This window comes from Macaca mulatta, chromosome 2 (genome assembly GCF_049350105.2).
Source record: "Macaca mulatta isolate MMU2019108-1 chromosome 2, T2T-MMU8v2.0, whole genome shotgun sequence".
NCBI classification, from domain to species: Eukaryota; Metazoa; Chordata; class Mammalia; order Primates; family Cercopithecidae; genus Macaca; species Macaca mulatta.
Window position 1 is genome coordinate 24,557,337 of NC_133407.1, and position 14,346 is coordinate 24,571,682.

General features: G+C 42.6%; 2 protein-coding genes across 10 annotated transcripts in view; one reads left to right on the plus strand and one right to left on the minus strand.

Annotated features, from left to right (window-relative positions):
- Nucleotides 1–851: 851 nt before the first annotated feature.
- Nucleotides 852–4,505, minus strand: RPL15 (ribosomal protein L15). Of its 6 annotated transcripts, none has more exons than XM_077990336.1 (5): nucleotides 4,385–4,505; nucleotides 3,993–4,104; nucleotides 3,627–3,808; nucleotides 3,091–3,227; nucleotides 852–2,480 (listed from the first exon to the last, which is right to left on the minus strand). In XM_077990336.1, the coding sequence occupies exons 3-5, from the start codon at nucleotides 3,796–3,798 to the stop codon at nucleotides 2,175–2,177; spliced, it is 615 nt and encodes a 204-aa protein (XP_077846462.1). In that variant the 5' UTR covers nucleotides 3,799–3,808; nucleotides 3,993–4,104; nucleotides 4,385–4,505; the 3' UTR covers nucleotides 852–2,174.
- Nucleotides 4,506–4,678: 173 nt separating this feature from the next.
- NKIRAS1 (NFKB inhibitor interacting Ras like 1) overlaps nucleotides 4,679–14,346 on the plus strand; it is a 31,114-nt gene continuing 21,446 nt past the window's right edge. The window contains exons 1-2 of one of the 4 annotated variants that reach the window (XM_077990277.1): nucleotides 4,679–4,836; nucleotides 13,861–13,971. In XM_077990277.1, the coding sequence (XP_077846403.1) occupies nucleotides 13,878–13,971 (94 nt within the window). In that variant the 5' untranslated portion in view covers nucleotides 4,679–4,836; nucleotides 13,861–13,877. 4 annotated transcript variants of the gene reach the window in all.

The window sequence follows — 14,346 nt, forward strand, 5'->3', positions numbered from 1 at the left end:
GGCTATTTGGGAAGCTGAGGCAGGAGAATCGCTCAAACCCAGGAGACAGAGGTTGCAGTGAGCCGTGATTGCCCCACTGTACTCACACCTGGGTGAGAGACTCCATCTGAAAAAAAAAAAAAACAAAAAACTGAATAATCAATGTTGCTGTGTGAATTACATGCCATTACAGAAATAGTAAAGCAAATGGGAACAGCTTGTGAGGTGGTCAGGGCATAGCTAATAAAGTGATCCTTAATATTGGAATAAAGTTTTCCCATCATAAAGGTATTAGAAGTGTTTGGTGTATTTGAAGAACAGCAAGGAGCCTGGGGTGAGGACAGCAATAGGACATAAGGTCACACATAGAAAGTGGAAAGATCATAAAAGCTATTGTGAGGACTTTTGATTTTTTTGCACAGGAGTGCCGTGATCAATTTAATAGAATCCCTTGGGCTACTGTGTGGAGATTAAACTGTAGGGTAGCAAGGACAGGAACAAGGTTTTCTTGTAGACAATGCTGACCTTTGGCCCGAACCCTTTCTCTTTCCCAAATTAGCCATGTGTAAGTTGTTCTTTGTTTTTAAATAGAGGTCTCACTATGCTGCCCAGGCTGGCCTCAACAAATCCTCCAGCCTGTCTCCCAAAGTGCTGGGATTACAGGCCTGAGCCACCGCACCCAGCTGAACAGTTTTAGATAAAAACTTAATTCATGCAATGATCAAAGAACTGAGATAGTAAGTACATTTTATGCTACCTCAAATTATGTTATTTCTACAATCACATTTTGATGCCTTTTTGCTGGCTAGGGTATTTGGTTTGCTTTAAAGTACATTAGCACTAGAAGATGACAAAAAATAACAGAAAGTCCATTTCTTTTAATAGACATTTATTCCTTTAGTTGAACAACTTCTACACAATAAAAATGTATGACTTAAGATCTTTTTTTGTGTGTGTGAAGAAATTTAGGTCTCAAGAACTTCTATGAACTTGCTGAGTACTTCCTGGAATTCAATTAACTGAGCCTTTTGAAACCCCTAGAGAAGATCAGAGAAAATTGGTTCAGAGAAACGAGCATTTAGATTTAAGTCAGTAAAGTCAGAATTTAGAATTGGGCAATTCCTTGTCTACCTTTTCTTTATACTCAAATCCACCCTGGGAAACAGTCTAGTTTCCTGGAAGACATGATAGAAACAGAAATGCAATGTGGTGGTGTACTCAAACTGGGAGCACAAGTGATGGCCCAACTTTGTGGAATGGTAAGGATTTTTAGGGTAGTTTGGCCAAGAACAAGAGAAGTAACTGCACAAAACACATACGGTTGCAAACCATGCGCTTATGACCTTTTCTGTAGCCTATGGGAGTGCACAGAATGGGTAACCCAAGATGTTTTTAAGACTGACTGGACTAAGAATGAGGTACTTATAGCCAACTACTTTCCCCTCTAATGTGACTGAAAGGATTCATAATGATCACAATTAGCATTACGGTTAAATATTTTAGGATTGACTTCTCACACTTGAAAGGTATTTATCTAACGGCCACTGGCTTACCAGCTTCCCACCCTAGCATTCATTGCTAGCTTACCAATCTTAAGGCTAATTTTATCTCACATTCAATTTCAAAACACACCAGTATTAATACCACTACCACGAATCATTGAATTACATGAAGCCACAGCACTGAACTAGGGAGCTTTCACCTTTTTTATGTGAATTTAAAATGGTACTATGAAGGCAGAAGCAATTTTCTTCAGGCTAACCCAGATTTTCTAAAGCCCAGTTAAAAAAGTCTGTACCTGTCAAACTAAAAAAACCCAGCCACTTGAAAGTAAACCAGCACAGCATTGCCATCACCAACAAAGCTGCAGGTTTCATCACATGCACCAGACAAATCTACAGGGCTAGTTTCAGTTCTCTTAAAGAATTTATTTTAAACCTATTATACCACAGTTATGTTTTATACACTGACATACAACTCCCTAATAAGATAAAGACAAAAAAGTTTATCTTATTAGAAACAAGATACACCACCACTTATTGTCTTCAAACATTATTGCACTTTAACTTTCTTAATTTGACAAAGCATTCAAGAAACAATCTGCAGACTAGTTTTAACAGACAAATAACACCTGTAAGCAGACATGACTGTCCTAAATTGTTTATTAGGTATGAATTTTACAAACTTTACTTATATTAGCGGTAACGGTGGAGCTGGAGAGTATTGCGCCTTCTCCAAGCTGCCCGGCGAGAACCACCAATAGTGTGGTGGAACTTATGGCCCTTTCCAAGGCCACGGCTCTTTCGGCCTGCAGATGTCAGCCCACGCATCTCCCTGTGCTTGTGGACTGGTTTGGTGATCCACTGGGTGTCAGGATTTCTTCTGATAGCTTTATGGAATGGATCAATGAGGATAACCTCAAAAAATTTGTATGTGGAATCTTCTCCAACCCAGTAAGAATTCAGGACTCTCAGAGCCCCACAGTGGCGTCCAGCTCGCTCCTAGAATAGGAAAAAAGGCCAAGGTCAGTCTCCCACATTGCCCATAGCAGCGAGTCAGAAAGAATTTTAATTCTCAACTCTAGTTCACCACCAGACAGGAGTCTTTTACTACTCAAGTATTTACGAAGCATTTCTCCCTAGACTATCACAAGTATAACGAGATAAAGTAAACTTGCTAAAACAACACACATAAATATAGACTGAAACACACCATTCCCTCTTAATACTCCAGTCCTTACTAATACCTGGGTAACAAAATTTAGGATTTGAGGACCTTATCTTTTTCCAATACAACTGAGAGCTCAGCAACGTTTAGCTTTAAAAATATCTAGTATATATTTTAGGCTGTGCAGGCCACATTTGGTCTCTTCTGCATATTCTTGCCTTTAAAGCTTAGGTTCCACAAGTACTTCCAGTATATACACACGCATTTGTAATAACGACTTACAAGTCTTTCAAGCAATTACTCTTTACCAAGATTAGTAAAAATCACAAACCCTATTTTATACACGAGACAGTTCACGTTAAGTACAATCAGAAGAGTTGCTTAAATGTCTCTCCCACCGTCCCCAGGCAGTATTCAATATAACTGCTACTCAAAACCATTTACCTCTGCAACGGACTGAAGGCTCCGAGCAAACTTTAGCTGGTTAACACCATGATGGACAGGCTTGCCATAAGTTGCACCCTTAGGAACTGGGCGTTTTCGGCCACCACGGCGAACACGAATCCTATATATAACGTAACCTACACACAAACACACACAAAATTAGTGATTTTATAGGAAGCCCATCAGGCTTAAGACTCAATGGCTTGTCATTAACACTCCACCAAAAATACTTCAACACTAAGTTAATGCTATCTAATGGAAAAAAATAAAACACATCCCAGTCTGTCAATGTACTTTAGGTTACTCACACAGGGAGACACACTGTTTGCTTTAGTCTGAACTCATCCAGATTTGCAACCTTTGACGCACTTGCCACTTTAGACAACAAGCGCATAAAGTAACTGACCAGTGTTGCTAGCTCTATTCTGCCAAAGCCCTATGAGAAGACACTGGGGCAGCAGTGTTTTCCTACCAGCTGGTTTCCAACTTTCCTGGAATATAACTTTATCCTAGCATCCAGGCAGTCGATCACGTACCTTGCTTGGCCTTGTAGCCCAGTCGGCGCGCTTTATCAGGCCGGGTGGGGCGGGGAGCCCTGTGGAGAGCAGAGAGCTGGCGGTACTGCCAGCAGCGGACCCTCAGAAGAAAGCGCATGACATCAGACTGCTTCTTTCTCCATAGCTCCTGAATGTACTTGTATGCACCCATCTTGGCTTACCTGTGAAATCAAACTGGGTATTAAATATCATCCGCTTGAAGTACAATAAGACGACCCTACTCGTCCATCTTAGTTCCCCAACAAGCACAAGGAAACCGCCGGGAATGAAAATGGCTCTGCACCAACTGCCGGGGACAGCTAGCCCAACCCCCACCAATGCGCCCACGGAGCCGCGTTCAGTCACCTCCGCAACCCCGGCGCGGTGCTCGGCACGTTTTGGTGGGGCGAATGAACAGAGCCAGAGGTGAGCACCAAGGGGGCGGGTGGCTGCGGCAGGCGGCGTCCCCAAGGGGAACCTGCAAGGAGATGCCGCTGACACAACAGGGCAACGTACTGCTGCGGCCGCCGAGGATTAACTCTCGAGGAAAATGCATCTAGCCCACCCAACCAGCAGTCTCTCTTTAGGCTGCCTTGTCCCGGGCGCCCCATTCGTCAGCCCCACGCCTCCTCCAGGATCCGGGCCCAGCTCAAATTCGCGCCGCCATCACATCTTCGCTCAACCCGCCCCGGGGGCCGCCTCTCCACCCCCTCGCTGTCCCGCATCCTGACTAAACTCTGGCCGCACAGGAGAGAGACCTATCTCGGAGGACGCAGGGTCCCCGGGCCTGGATGGTTGAAGAGGAAGACGATCAACGGCGGATGGAAGAGCAAAGATCTCCAACGCAGCCTACCTGATGGCTGCCGCCAGACGGAAAGGAAAGAGCTGTACTCCCACAATCCCTTTTGGGCTCCTCCCCCACCTCAGCCAACCTCTTTCCGGTGGAAAACTGCGGCCTCCCAGAGCCTCATGGGACATGTAGTTCCAGCATCGCGCCTGGTGGGCGGAGTTCTGCCGAGTGGGGCGCAGCCGCCCCTATTGTCCCGCCCCCTGCCCCGCAGGATTCCAGCCTGAGCGGCCGGGGTGCGAGAGTGGGCGGCGAGGCCTCGGTAAGCGAGCGTCGGTGACTGTCCCGCCGCGAGAAGAGGCAAGTTGGGGTCCAGGTTCCAAAGCCGGTGACCGCGTACCGCGGTGAGCCGCTGTCTTTGAGGTTAGAGGAGAGAACAGGTTTATTTCACGCACCGCCGGCTCTCTTCCCGCGTAGTCTCTGCGTCTCCGCGCTGCGCTGTCGCTCTCTGGCCCCCGCACGACGGGCTCAGAAATCTGGGCCCCAGCGCTGCGCTGTCCCTCTCTGGCCCCCGCACGACCGGCGCAGAAATCTGGGCCCCAGCGCTGCGCTGAGAGACCCCCGGACGCTTCGCCAGCCCCCCAGGGAGGCCTTCACGGAGTAGGGGCGTCGCGGGTGGGGGCGCTCGCTGTGTCCCTTCAGCTCCAGACTGCGTGAAGCTCCCGCAGGCCCCAGCTCCCAGCGGTTTTGTCCTAAAAAAGGGTCATGGACTGGGTGGATTGCGGGCGGCTTGGCGCTTTTTCTGCATACGGATTTCGTCCCAAAATTGCTAACATCAGAACCACAGTTTTTCAGAAAAGCAAATGTTTATTTGCCAAGACCTGTTTGGCAGGTGTGAATGTTTTAGGGAAGAAATGCCGAGAAAATGCTGGCATTTTGCGTTGCGGTTTTTTGTTTTTTTAAATTAAGAAATAGGTTACTGGCTTATTTTGCTTCTCCAGAATATTTTCATTTTTGATATAGTCATGTGGTTTTAATTTCCTTCCAGATTCTGCGTTCGAATGTGGCAAAAGCTTAAAAGAATCGTTATCTCTTAATCGTAGCGGTTTTGATTATCTTTTTTCCTGCGTCATATTTTTCTTTCTTTTTAAATCACAGCTTTACGTTTTTAAGTGTCTCCATCTGGTACATTGATTGAGTCAACAAATATTTATTAAGTGTCTAATATGTGCCAGGCATAGTTGCTAGGGATGCAGCAGCAAACAACGCAGAAATTTTGGCCTTCTTGGAAACGGGCAGTAAGCAGAAGTAAGCTGTGTATTGGGTTTGGTGGTAAATGCTAAGGAAAAACGGTAAGGGGAGGGAAGTGATGAGGGAGTGTTAGGGGGTGGGGCTTGCAATTTGGGATGGAATGTCCAGGTTGTCTTTTAGAGAAGGTAACATTTAAGAAAGGACCTCAAGGATAGGAGTCTGGGAGTAAGAGTAGGGGTCTGATTCAGGCAGAGGGAAGAGTGCCAAGACTGGAGCATGCAAGGAGAATAGAGGAGCGGCAGGGAAGCAGTGTGGCTGAACTTCACAGTAGGAGAGAGTGGGAAATGATGTCAGAGAGGTGAAGGGTCTTACATGGACTTTGGATTTCATTGTAAGATTTTGAACAGAAGGATGACTTCGTATGGCGTACATTTTAAAAAGATAATTTGGATTGCTCCTTTTGAGGCTAAAGGGAGAGCAAAAATGGAAGCAGAGAGACTACTTAGGAAATTGTATTAGTCTTCCATTGCTCCTGTAACAAATTTCAGCAACTTTCTTGGTTGCTAACAATGCAAATTTACTGTCTTTTAGTCTGTAGATCAGACTAGGTCTGTAAATCTGTAAATCTCACTAGGCTAAAACCAAAGTGTCAGTAGGGTTGTGTTCTTTCTGGAGGTACTAGGGGAACATACGTTTATTCCTTGGCTTTTCCACCTTATGAAGCCTGCCTGAATTCCTTGGCTCTTGACTTCTTCCTTCATCTTCACAGCCAGCGAAACAGCATCTTCCAGTCACACCCTCTGCCCTCTCCAGCACTCCTGTGTCTTTCTTATAAAGACACTTGTGATTGCATTGGGCCCACCTAGATAATTCAGGACAATATCTTCATATGGAAGTTCTTAATTACACCCGCAAAATTCTTGTATGAGTATGTAAAGTAACATATTCACAGGTTTGGGGGATTACAATGTCTGAGAGACCAGGTGAGAGAACGCGGTGCCTCACCCAGACCACTTCAGTAGTGATGAAAATGGTAAGCAGTGCAGCCCTGTATGTATTTCAACAGTGAGGATGACTGACTAAAAAGTTGAATGCGCTACTCTAGGTGCACTGCCTAGGGGCGTAGTCCAGCTCGGTAAGGAGCAGTAAAAATAAAATTTAAAAAGTTGGATGAATCATTTGGAAAAAAAATTCTAGTAGTGTGAATAATCACTGCTAATTTATCAATCAGATTTGCAGTTTTGTTTCTCAATTTGTAGTTTCTCAGTTAACAGTTTTACAAGATTTGGATTTGTGTTTCCAGTTGATTTTGAGATTCCTGAGGACAAGGGATGATTTCTGGTTTTGCCTCCTAGTTTGTCCCTGATAGCTGGCGTGATGGTAGGCCCTCACTAAATGTTTGGTAAATGAATAAAAGAATGGTAAGCTAGAATCTGCTTATTACATTTTATTTTGTGCAATATTGTGTGCAAAACCTGTTGAATATATTTTTATGTATGCAAATATATTCATATATAGATAAGTGAAAGTATTCCACACTATGCATAATGTTGACATAAGTAAATACACAGTGTAGGTGGTTTCCCCACATGACAGTATTTTTAGAGATTTATGACATCTCTCCAGTGATGTTAACAGTGTTTTGGTATTGTTTTTCTGGTTGCGTCAGAAAGTTGTGTTTTACTTGTAACAGTAGAATGACCCACTTACATAGACGAACAGAAGCACCAGCAGTTTTGGGGAGCTGTTTCTGATGGCTTTTCAAAGAGAATGTTGACAAAGCATTTCACAGGAATGGACCAGGTCACATATTTATTCTGGTTTTTTTTTTTTTTTTTTAGCCTCAAGTTGGAGAGAGGAAGTTGTATTTATTCTCTAGCAACGTTATTGATTAGCCTGGAAAATAAAGCAATAAGTATTTAAGACTGCCCTGGATCTTGCCTATTAAGCACGTTCTCTTAGTAATTTACATCAGATGAGGTATAATAGGTCACAGATTGAATTTTATTGCCCAGTTTCTTAGGGTAGGGATGTGACAAGTAGCTGTAACTACTGTTTTTTGTGTTCACCTCAGTGTTGGTGTGTTCTCTGGATAAGCAACTTCTAATATCATAGCATCACAGTGTTGAAAGGAACCTAAAGGTGATCCATGTACTACAGAGCCTTTCAAATTCTTGAAACCTAGATTTAAGTAAGAGGCTTGGTTACCCCAGGATCGGTTCATGGGATTCAGTGCCCATTCAGCGTACTGCAGATGACCACCTTTGTATATTTCACAGGAAGTGGTGTGCATTTATTGTGTTTAGGAATTATTATAAGTGCTTTAAGAACCAAACTTTTAGTAGTTTTTATTTGTAAATCTGAAAATATCTAAGCATGAGAACCAGTTATTTGTAATGTGAGTTCCTGCCATAGTGATCATATATAGAAAATATTTTTGTTTATGTGCTATTTATTCAAAATGTTAATTATTTTTTAAAGAATTCTTAGCTTTGTAATTGATGGTAGCAAGGCACTCATTTGCTTTATGTAGTAGTATTGTTTCCTATTTGGAAGGCAACCAGGAACCTACAGTATTCAGCCATGCTTTGATTAATCACACTTATCTTTTCATCTTTGTTTCCTTCCAAAAAATGCTTAAAATCCTTAGCTAGTGTTTTGAGCTACCTTTATTCAGTTACTTTTACTGTTTGCCCATGATGACTTCTTTGGTGATATCAAAGTGAACTCCCCAATTTATTAATATACACACACAATACAAAACAATGTATAATTTTTAGCAAACGTTGTCTGTTAATTCTGTTATCCCGATAATTATATTATCCTGATAATCATCAATGAGTGATCAAAGTACATTTGTAGTGTACTACTTTCTTTTTTTTTTTTGAGACGGAGTCTTGCTCTGTCTCCCAGGCTGGACTGCAGTGGCGTGATCTCGGCTCACTGCAAGCCCCGCCTAATTTTTTGTATTTTTGGTAGAGACAGGGTTTCACCATGTTAGCCAGGATGGTCTCGATCTCCTGACCTCGTGATCCACCTGCCTCAGCCTCCCAAAGTGCTGGGATAACAGGCGTGAGCCACCGCCCGCGGCCTGCAGTGTGCTACTTTTAAAGCAGATATAGTAACATTACTTCCAAAGGTACTTGGAAAGCTTGATATCTGAATGTCTCAGGTTTCTGTTGGTGTCAGATTTTTCCAGTTTGCTGTAGTCCCCAGCACTCATATTTGCCTCTTTTTTACAGAGGGCCTGTTGCTGTTAATCATTGGGCGTTTTTTTCCTTATAGCTGCCCGCTTCACTCAGCTACAGTATATGCCTGCCCTTTTGAGTTTATGCGTATATAAACTCAAAGAGACAGGGTCCCGATGTGGGGCCCAGGCCAGTCTCGAACTCCTGGCTCAAGCAGTCCACCCACCTTGGCCTTCCAAAGCGTAGAGATTACAGACGTGAGCCACTGCACCTGGCCTCTTTTGAGTGTTTTTGAAGATTGGCATAATGTGTGGATAAAGGCGTATTTTTTCAGTTGAACAGGAAAGGGAGAGTAGTAAAAATTGATACTTAGAAATTCCACTGAGGGTAAGAGATTTTCAGAGAAATAGAAATAACAATAGAGAAATTTGGATTTAAATTCCAACAGTAGCCTTTTCTGACAGAATTATGCTGTGCTGTCATCATTTGTCCCATCCTCTAGGAGTTTATTTCTTTTTCAAACTCTTCTCATGTGCCTACATGGCAGTTTCTTTTAAAATTTAGCTATTATTAAAAAAAATCTTCCTAAACAAAGATACAGTGGTATCATAACTTGTAAAGAAATCACAATAGGCAGAGAGGAGAGTCCTTTGATCAATGAAGTGACATTAAATTTATCATAAATTCAGAGGTATCTGTAGAAAACCTTTTAAAATAGGCTGTTGTTGCAGATGAAGGAAATACCATACATACCGTAGATGATCAGTGTTACATAATGCTCTGCCCTTATAAATAAAGGCTAAGAATTTTTCTATTAAAGTTAGGTTGAAAATATATAAAGAAAAGAAAGTCCCCTAAAAAAAGTGGTTCTCATGGAAGCCAGTGGTTAATATTCTCAGAAGATTTAGAATCTGAAGCATGCCACCAAGGAAATAATGGTTGTATTATGTAAGTGATGGCTAGTTGTCTATTGGTAAAGTGCAGTGTACTACTCTGAAAATAAATACTGTGTTATTACTATGCTACAAAAATGGCAGCATTAAAATTTTTTATATGAGATTAGTGTTGTGGGTGATTTGGGTCATAAAAAAATTACAGATTGAGAAGATACAGTAGAGAAGACTTGAAATTTATTTGTGGCGTAATGTTTCCAGTGTTAGTAGAAGACAGTGTTGCTGTGCAACACACATGTGTGCAAGTACAACTACTATACTGCCACCATTAAGATATATTCTGCACTTTGGGAGGCTGAGGCCAGCGGATCACTTGAGGTCAGGAGTTCAAGACCAGCTTGGCCAATGTGGTGAAATCCCATCTCTACTAAAAATACAAAAATTAGCCAGCTGTGGTGGCATGTGCCTGTAATCCCAGCTACTTGGGAGGTTGAGGCAAGAGAATCGCTTGAACTCAGGAGGCGGAGGTTGCAGTGAGCCGAGACTGTGCCACTACACTTCAGCCTAGGTGACATACACACACACACACACACACACACACACACAGATATATTCTGTAGTTGATGTGGTGAACAGAGGAGGATCCCTTCAATCCAGGTGTTCTAGGTGGTAGTGTACTGTGATTATACCTGTGAATAGCCACTGCACTCCAGCCTGGGCCGCGTAGCAAGATCTGGTCTCTAAAAACCATGTGCGTTCCGTGTTGGGTTTTTATTGTCACAATCCAGTGAGCACGTGAGTGCAGATAGATACCTAGCATCCCTTTTGTCAGAATGCTTATTTGAACTTTCTTTTCTTTTTTTGTTTTTTTGAGACGGAGTCTCTGTCACCCAGGCTGGAGCGCAGTGGTGCCATCCCGGCTCACTGCAACCTCCGCCTCCCAGGTTCAAGCAATTCTCCTGCCTCAACCTCCCAAGTAGCTGGGATTACAGGTGCCCACCACCACACTGGCTAATTTTTTGTATTTTTAGTAGAGACAGATTTTCACCATGTTGTCCAGGCTGGTCTTGAACTCCTCACCTCAAATGATCTACCCAACGTGGCCTCCCAAAGTGCTGGGATTATAGGCGTGAGCCACTGCACCTGGCCGTGAAGTTTATTGTTAGAGCTCTTTTTGTTTGTTTTTATTTTTTTTTTTTTTTTGAGACAGAGTTTCACTCTTGCTGCCCAAGTTGGAGTGTAGTGGCGTGATTTCGGCTCACTGAAATCTCTGCCTCCCGAGTTCAAGTGATTCTCCTGCCTCAGCCTCTCCAGTAGCTGGGATTACAGGCTCCCACCACCACATTCGGCTATTTTTTGTATTTTTAATAGAGGTGGGGTTTCATCATGTTGGCCAGGATGGTCTCCAACTCCTGACCTCAGGTGATCCACCCAACTCGGCCTCCCAAAGTGCTGGGATTACAGGCGTGAGCCACCATGACTGGCGTTACAGTTGTTTTTGACTGCAAGGAGTTATAGTGTCCCTTTTAGCCAGGTTTATAGCATGGTCACTTGTAGGTGAGCAGAGAATTAGGGGAAAGAAGGAGGTAGTGGGAGATGACAAACAGCAATGTAGAAATTTGAATTCTTTGTCTGTTGTATTTAATGACCCCTTTTAACTTTCTGCCTTGACTTCTGGTACCTTGCCTTCTGGAAAGAAAAGCCTTGAGGAAAATTGAAGGAAATGTCACCTTACCTTGTTCTTACTTAGATATAAGTTGAGAAGCTAGGAGAGGTTAATTTTCCTTTTCTTTCCAGTTTTAAGTGCATGGGCAGTTTTTCTTTTTTTTTTTAAATTTTAAAATTATACTTTAAGTTCTAGGGTACACGTGCACAACGTGCAGGTTTGTTACATATGTATACATGTGCCATGTTGGTGTGCTGCACCCATTAACTCATCATTTACATTAGGTGTATCTCCTAATGCTATCCCTCCCCGCTCCCCTGACCCCACAACAGGCCTCGGTGTGTGATGTTCCCCACCCTGTGTCCAAGTGATCTCATTATTCAGTTCTCACCTATGAGTGAGAACATGCGGTGTTTGGTTTTCTCTCTTTGCGATAGTTAGCTCAGAATGATGGTTTCCAGCTTCATCCATGTCCCTACAAAGGACATGAACTCATTGTTATGGCTGCATAGAATTCCATGGTGTATGTGTGCCACATTTTCTTAATCTAGTCTGTCATTGATGGACATTTGGGTTGGTTCCGAGTCTTTCCTCTTGTGAATACTGCTGTAAATAAACATACGTGTGCATGTGTCTTTATAGCAGCATGATTTATAATCCTTTGGGTATATACCCAGTAATGGGATGGCTGGGTCAAATGGTATTTCTAGTACTAGATCCTTGAGGAATCGCCACACTGTCTTCCACAATGGCTGAACTAGTTTACAGTCCCACCAACAGTGTAAAAGCATTCCTATTTCTCCACGTCCTCTCCAACACCTGTTGTTTCCTGACTTTTTAATGATTGCCATTCTAACTGGTGTGAGATGGTATCTCATTGTGGTTTTGATTTACATTTCTCTGATGGCCAGTGATGATGAGCATTTTTTCATGTGTCTGTTGGCTGCATAAATGTCTTCTTTTGAGAAGTGTCTGTTCATATCCTTCGCCCACTTTTTGATGGGTTTGGTTTTTTTCTTGTAAATTTGTTTGAGTTCTTTGTAGGTTCTGGATATTAGCCCTTTGTCAGATGAGTGGATTGCAAAAATTTTCTCCCATTCTGTATGTTGCCTGTTCACTCTGATGGTAGTTTCTTTTGCTGCGCAGAAGCTCTTTAGTTTAATTAGATCCCATTTGTCTATTTTGGCTTTTATTGCCATTGCTTTTGGTGTTTTAGTCATGAAGTCCTGTGCATGGGCAATTTTGCTAGTTTTGTCTATTCTTCCTCAAAAAGAAGTATGACTAAGAAGGCCCACATGACAGGCACAGTAGCTTATGCCTGTAATCACAGCACTTTGGGAGGCCGAGGCAGGCGGATCATTTGAGATCAGGAGTTTGAGACCATCCTGGCCAACATAGTGAAACCCCGTCTCTACTAAAAATACAAAAATTTCACCGGGCATGGTGGCAGGTGCCTGTAATCCCAGCTACTCGAGAGATTGAGGCAGGAGAATCGCTTGCCCTCAGGAAGCAGAGGTTGCAGTGTACTGAGATCTCTCCACTGCACTCCAGCCTGAGTGACAGAACTACCCTCCATCTCAAAAAAAAAAAAAAAAAAACCACGTGACTATCAAAATCCAGTTTCTTCTCTTCCTGAGAAAAGACTGACATAAACATTCATGTTTCTTTGAAAAATCATGTCCATTTTCTAAAAATTTTATCCTCATGCCTCCTTAAATTTTTACTTAAATGTTTATTTTTCCAGGTAAATATTAATGAGTAGGCAGTCTCTTTCAAGGATTTAAGAGTCTGTTGGATTCCTATAGACTTAATCAGTATTGAAATATTCTTCATATAAAATATATTTATTCTTTTTGAAAACAAAGATGTATTCATATCTATCCATGTATTTTATTTATTTATTTATTTATTGTTGTTGAGACAGAGTCTGGCTCTTTCACCCAGGCTGGAGTGAAGTGGTGCAATCTCGGCTCAGTGCAACCGCCGCCCCCCGGGTTCAAGCGATTCTCCTGCCTCAGCCTACTGAGTAGCTGGGACTACAGGCATGTGCCATCATGCCTGGCTAATTTTTGTATTTTTAGTAGAGACGGGGTTTCACCATGTTGGCCAGGCTGGTCCCGAATTCTTGACCTCAGGTGATCCACCCGCCTCAGCCTCCCAAAGTGGTAGGATTACAGGCATGAGCCACTGTGCCCAGCCTGAAATCTTATATTTATCTATATTGTCTCTGTCAGATATATAAGAAACTGATAATGCTTATTGCTCTAAGGGAGCAAATGGGAGACTGGGGAATGGGGTTTGGAAGGCTATACCTTATTCTGTATCTCCTTTACTGTATTTGAAAATTTCCCCTGTGCATGTGTTACATATTAAATTGAAATACTGAAATAAAAAGAAATGGTTAGTTTCAGCAGTATACAATTTAAAAGACCTTCTGTTCTCTCCACAGTGATATCCTGAGAGAAGATGGGAAAGGGCTGCAAGGTTGTGGTTTGTGGATTGCTATCTGTGGGGAAAACTGCAATTTTGGAGCAGCTCCTTTATGGAAATCATACTATTGGTAAGATTGTTTTTCTCTAGTTTGTCTCTAGGTTCTGGGAGCTGTCAGGGGTCTTTTGTTGGTCATGCTAAAGATGGTTGATAGTACATAAAGGGGAGATATAATCCAGAGGGACCAAAAGAGATTAAGAGGGAGGAAAAGAAGAGGGAAAAAAGTCTTGATGTTGTTGAAATTCAAGAGTGCCTGTTGTAAGTTATCACAGGTAAGGAAAGAAATGGCCAATATAGACAGATCAATATGGATATATTTTGTATATATGTGATTTCCTGTGTATTTACATAATGAATGGTGGTCTACAACTCATAGAAACACTGATTTAAGAAAACATGACTTTCCACTGGGCGTGGTGGCGCAGGCCTGTAATCCCAGCACTTT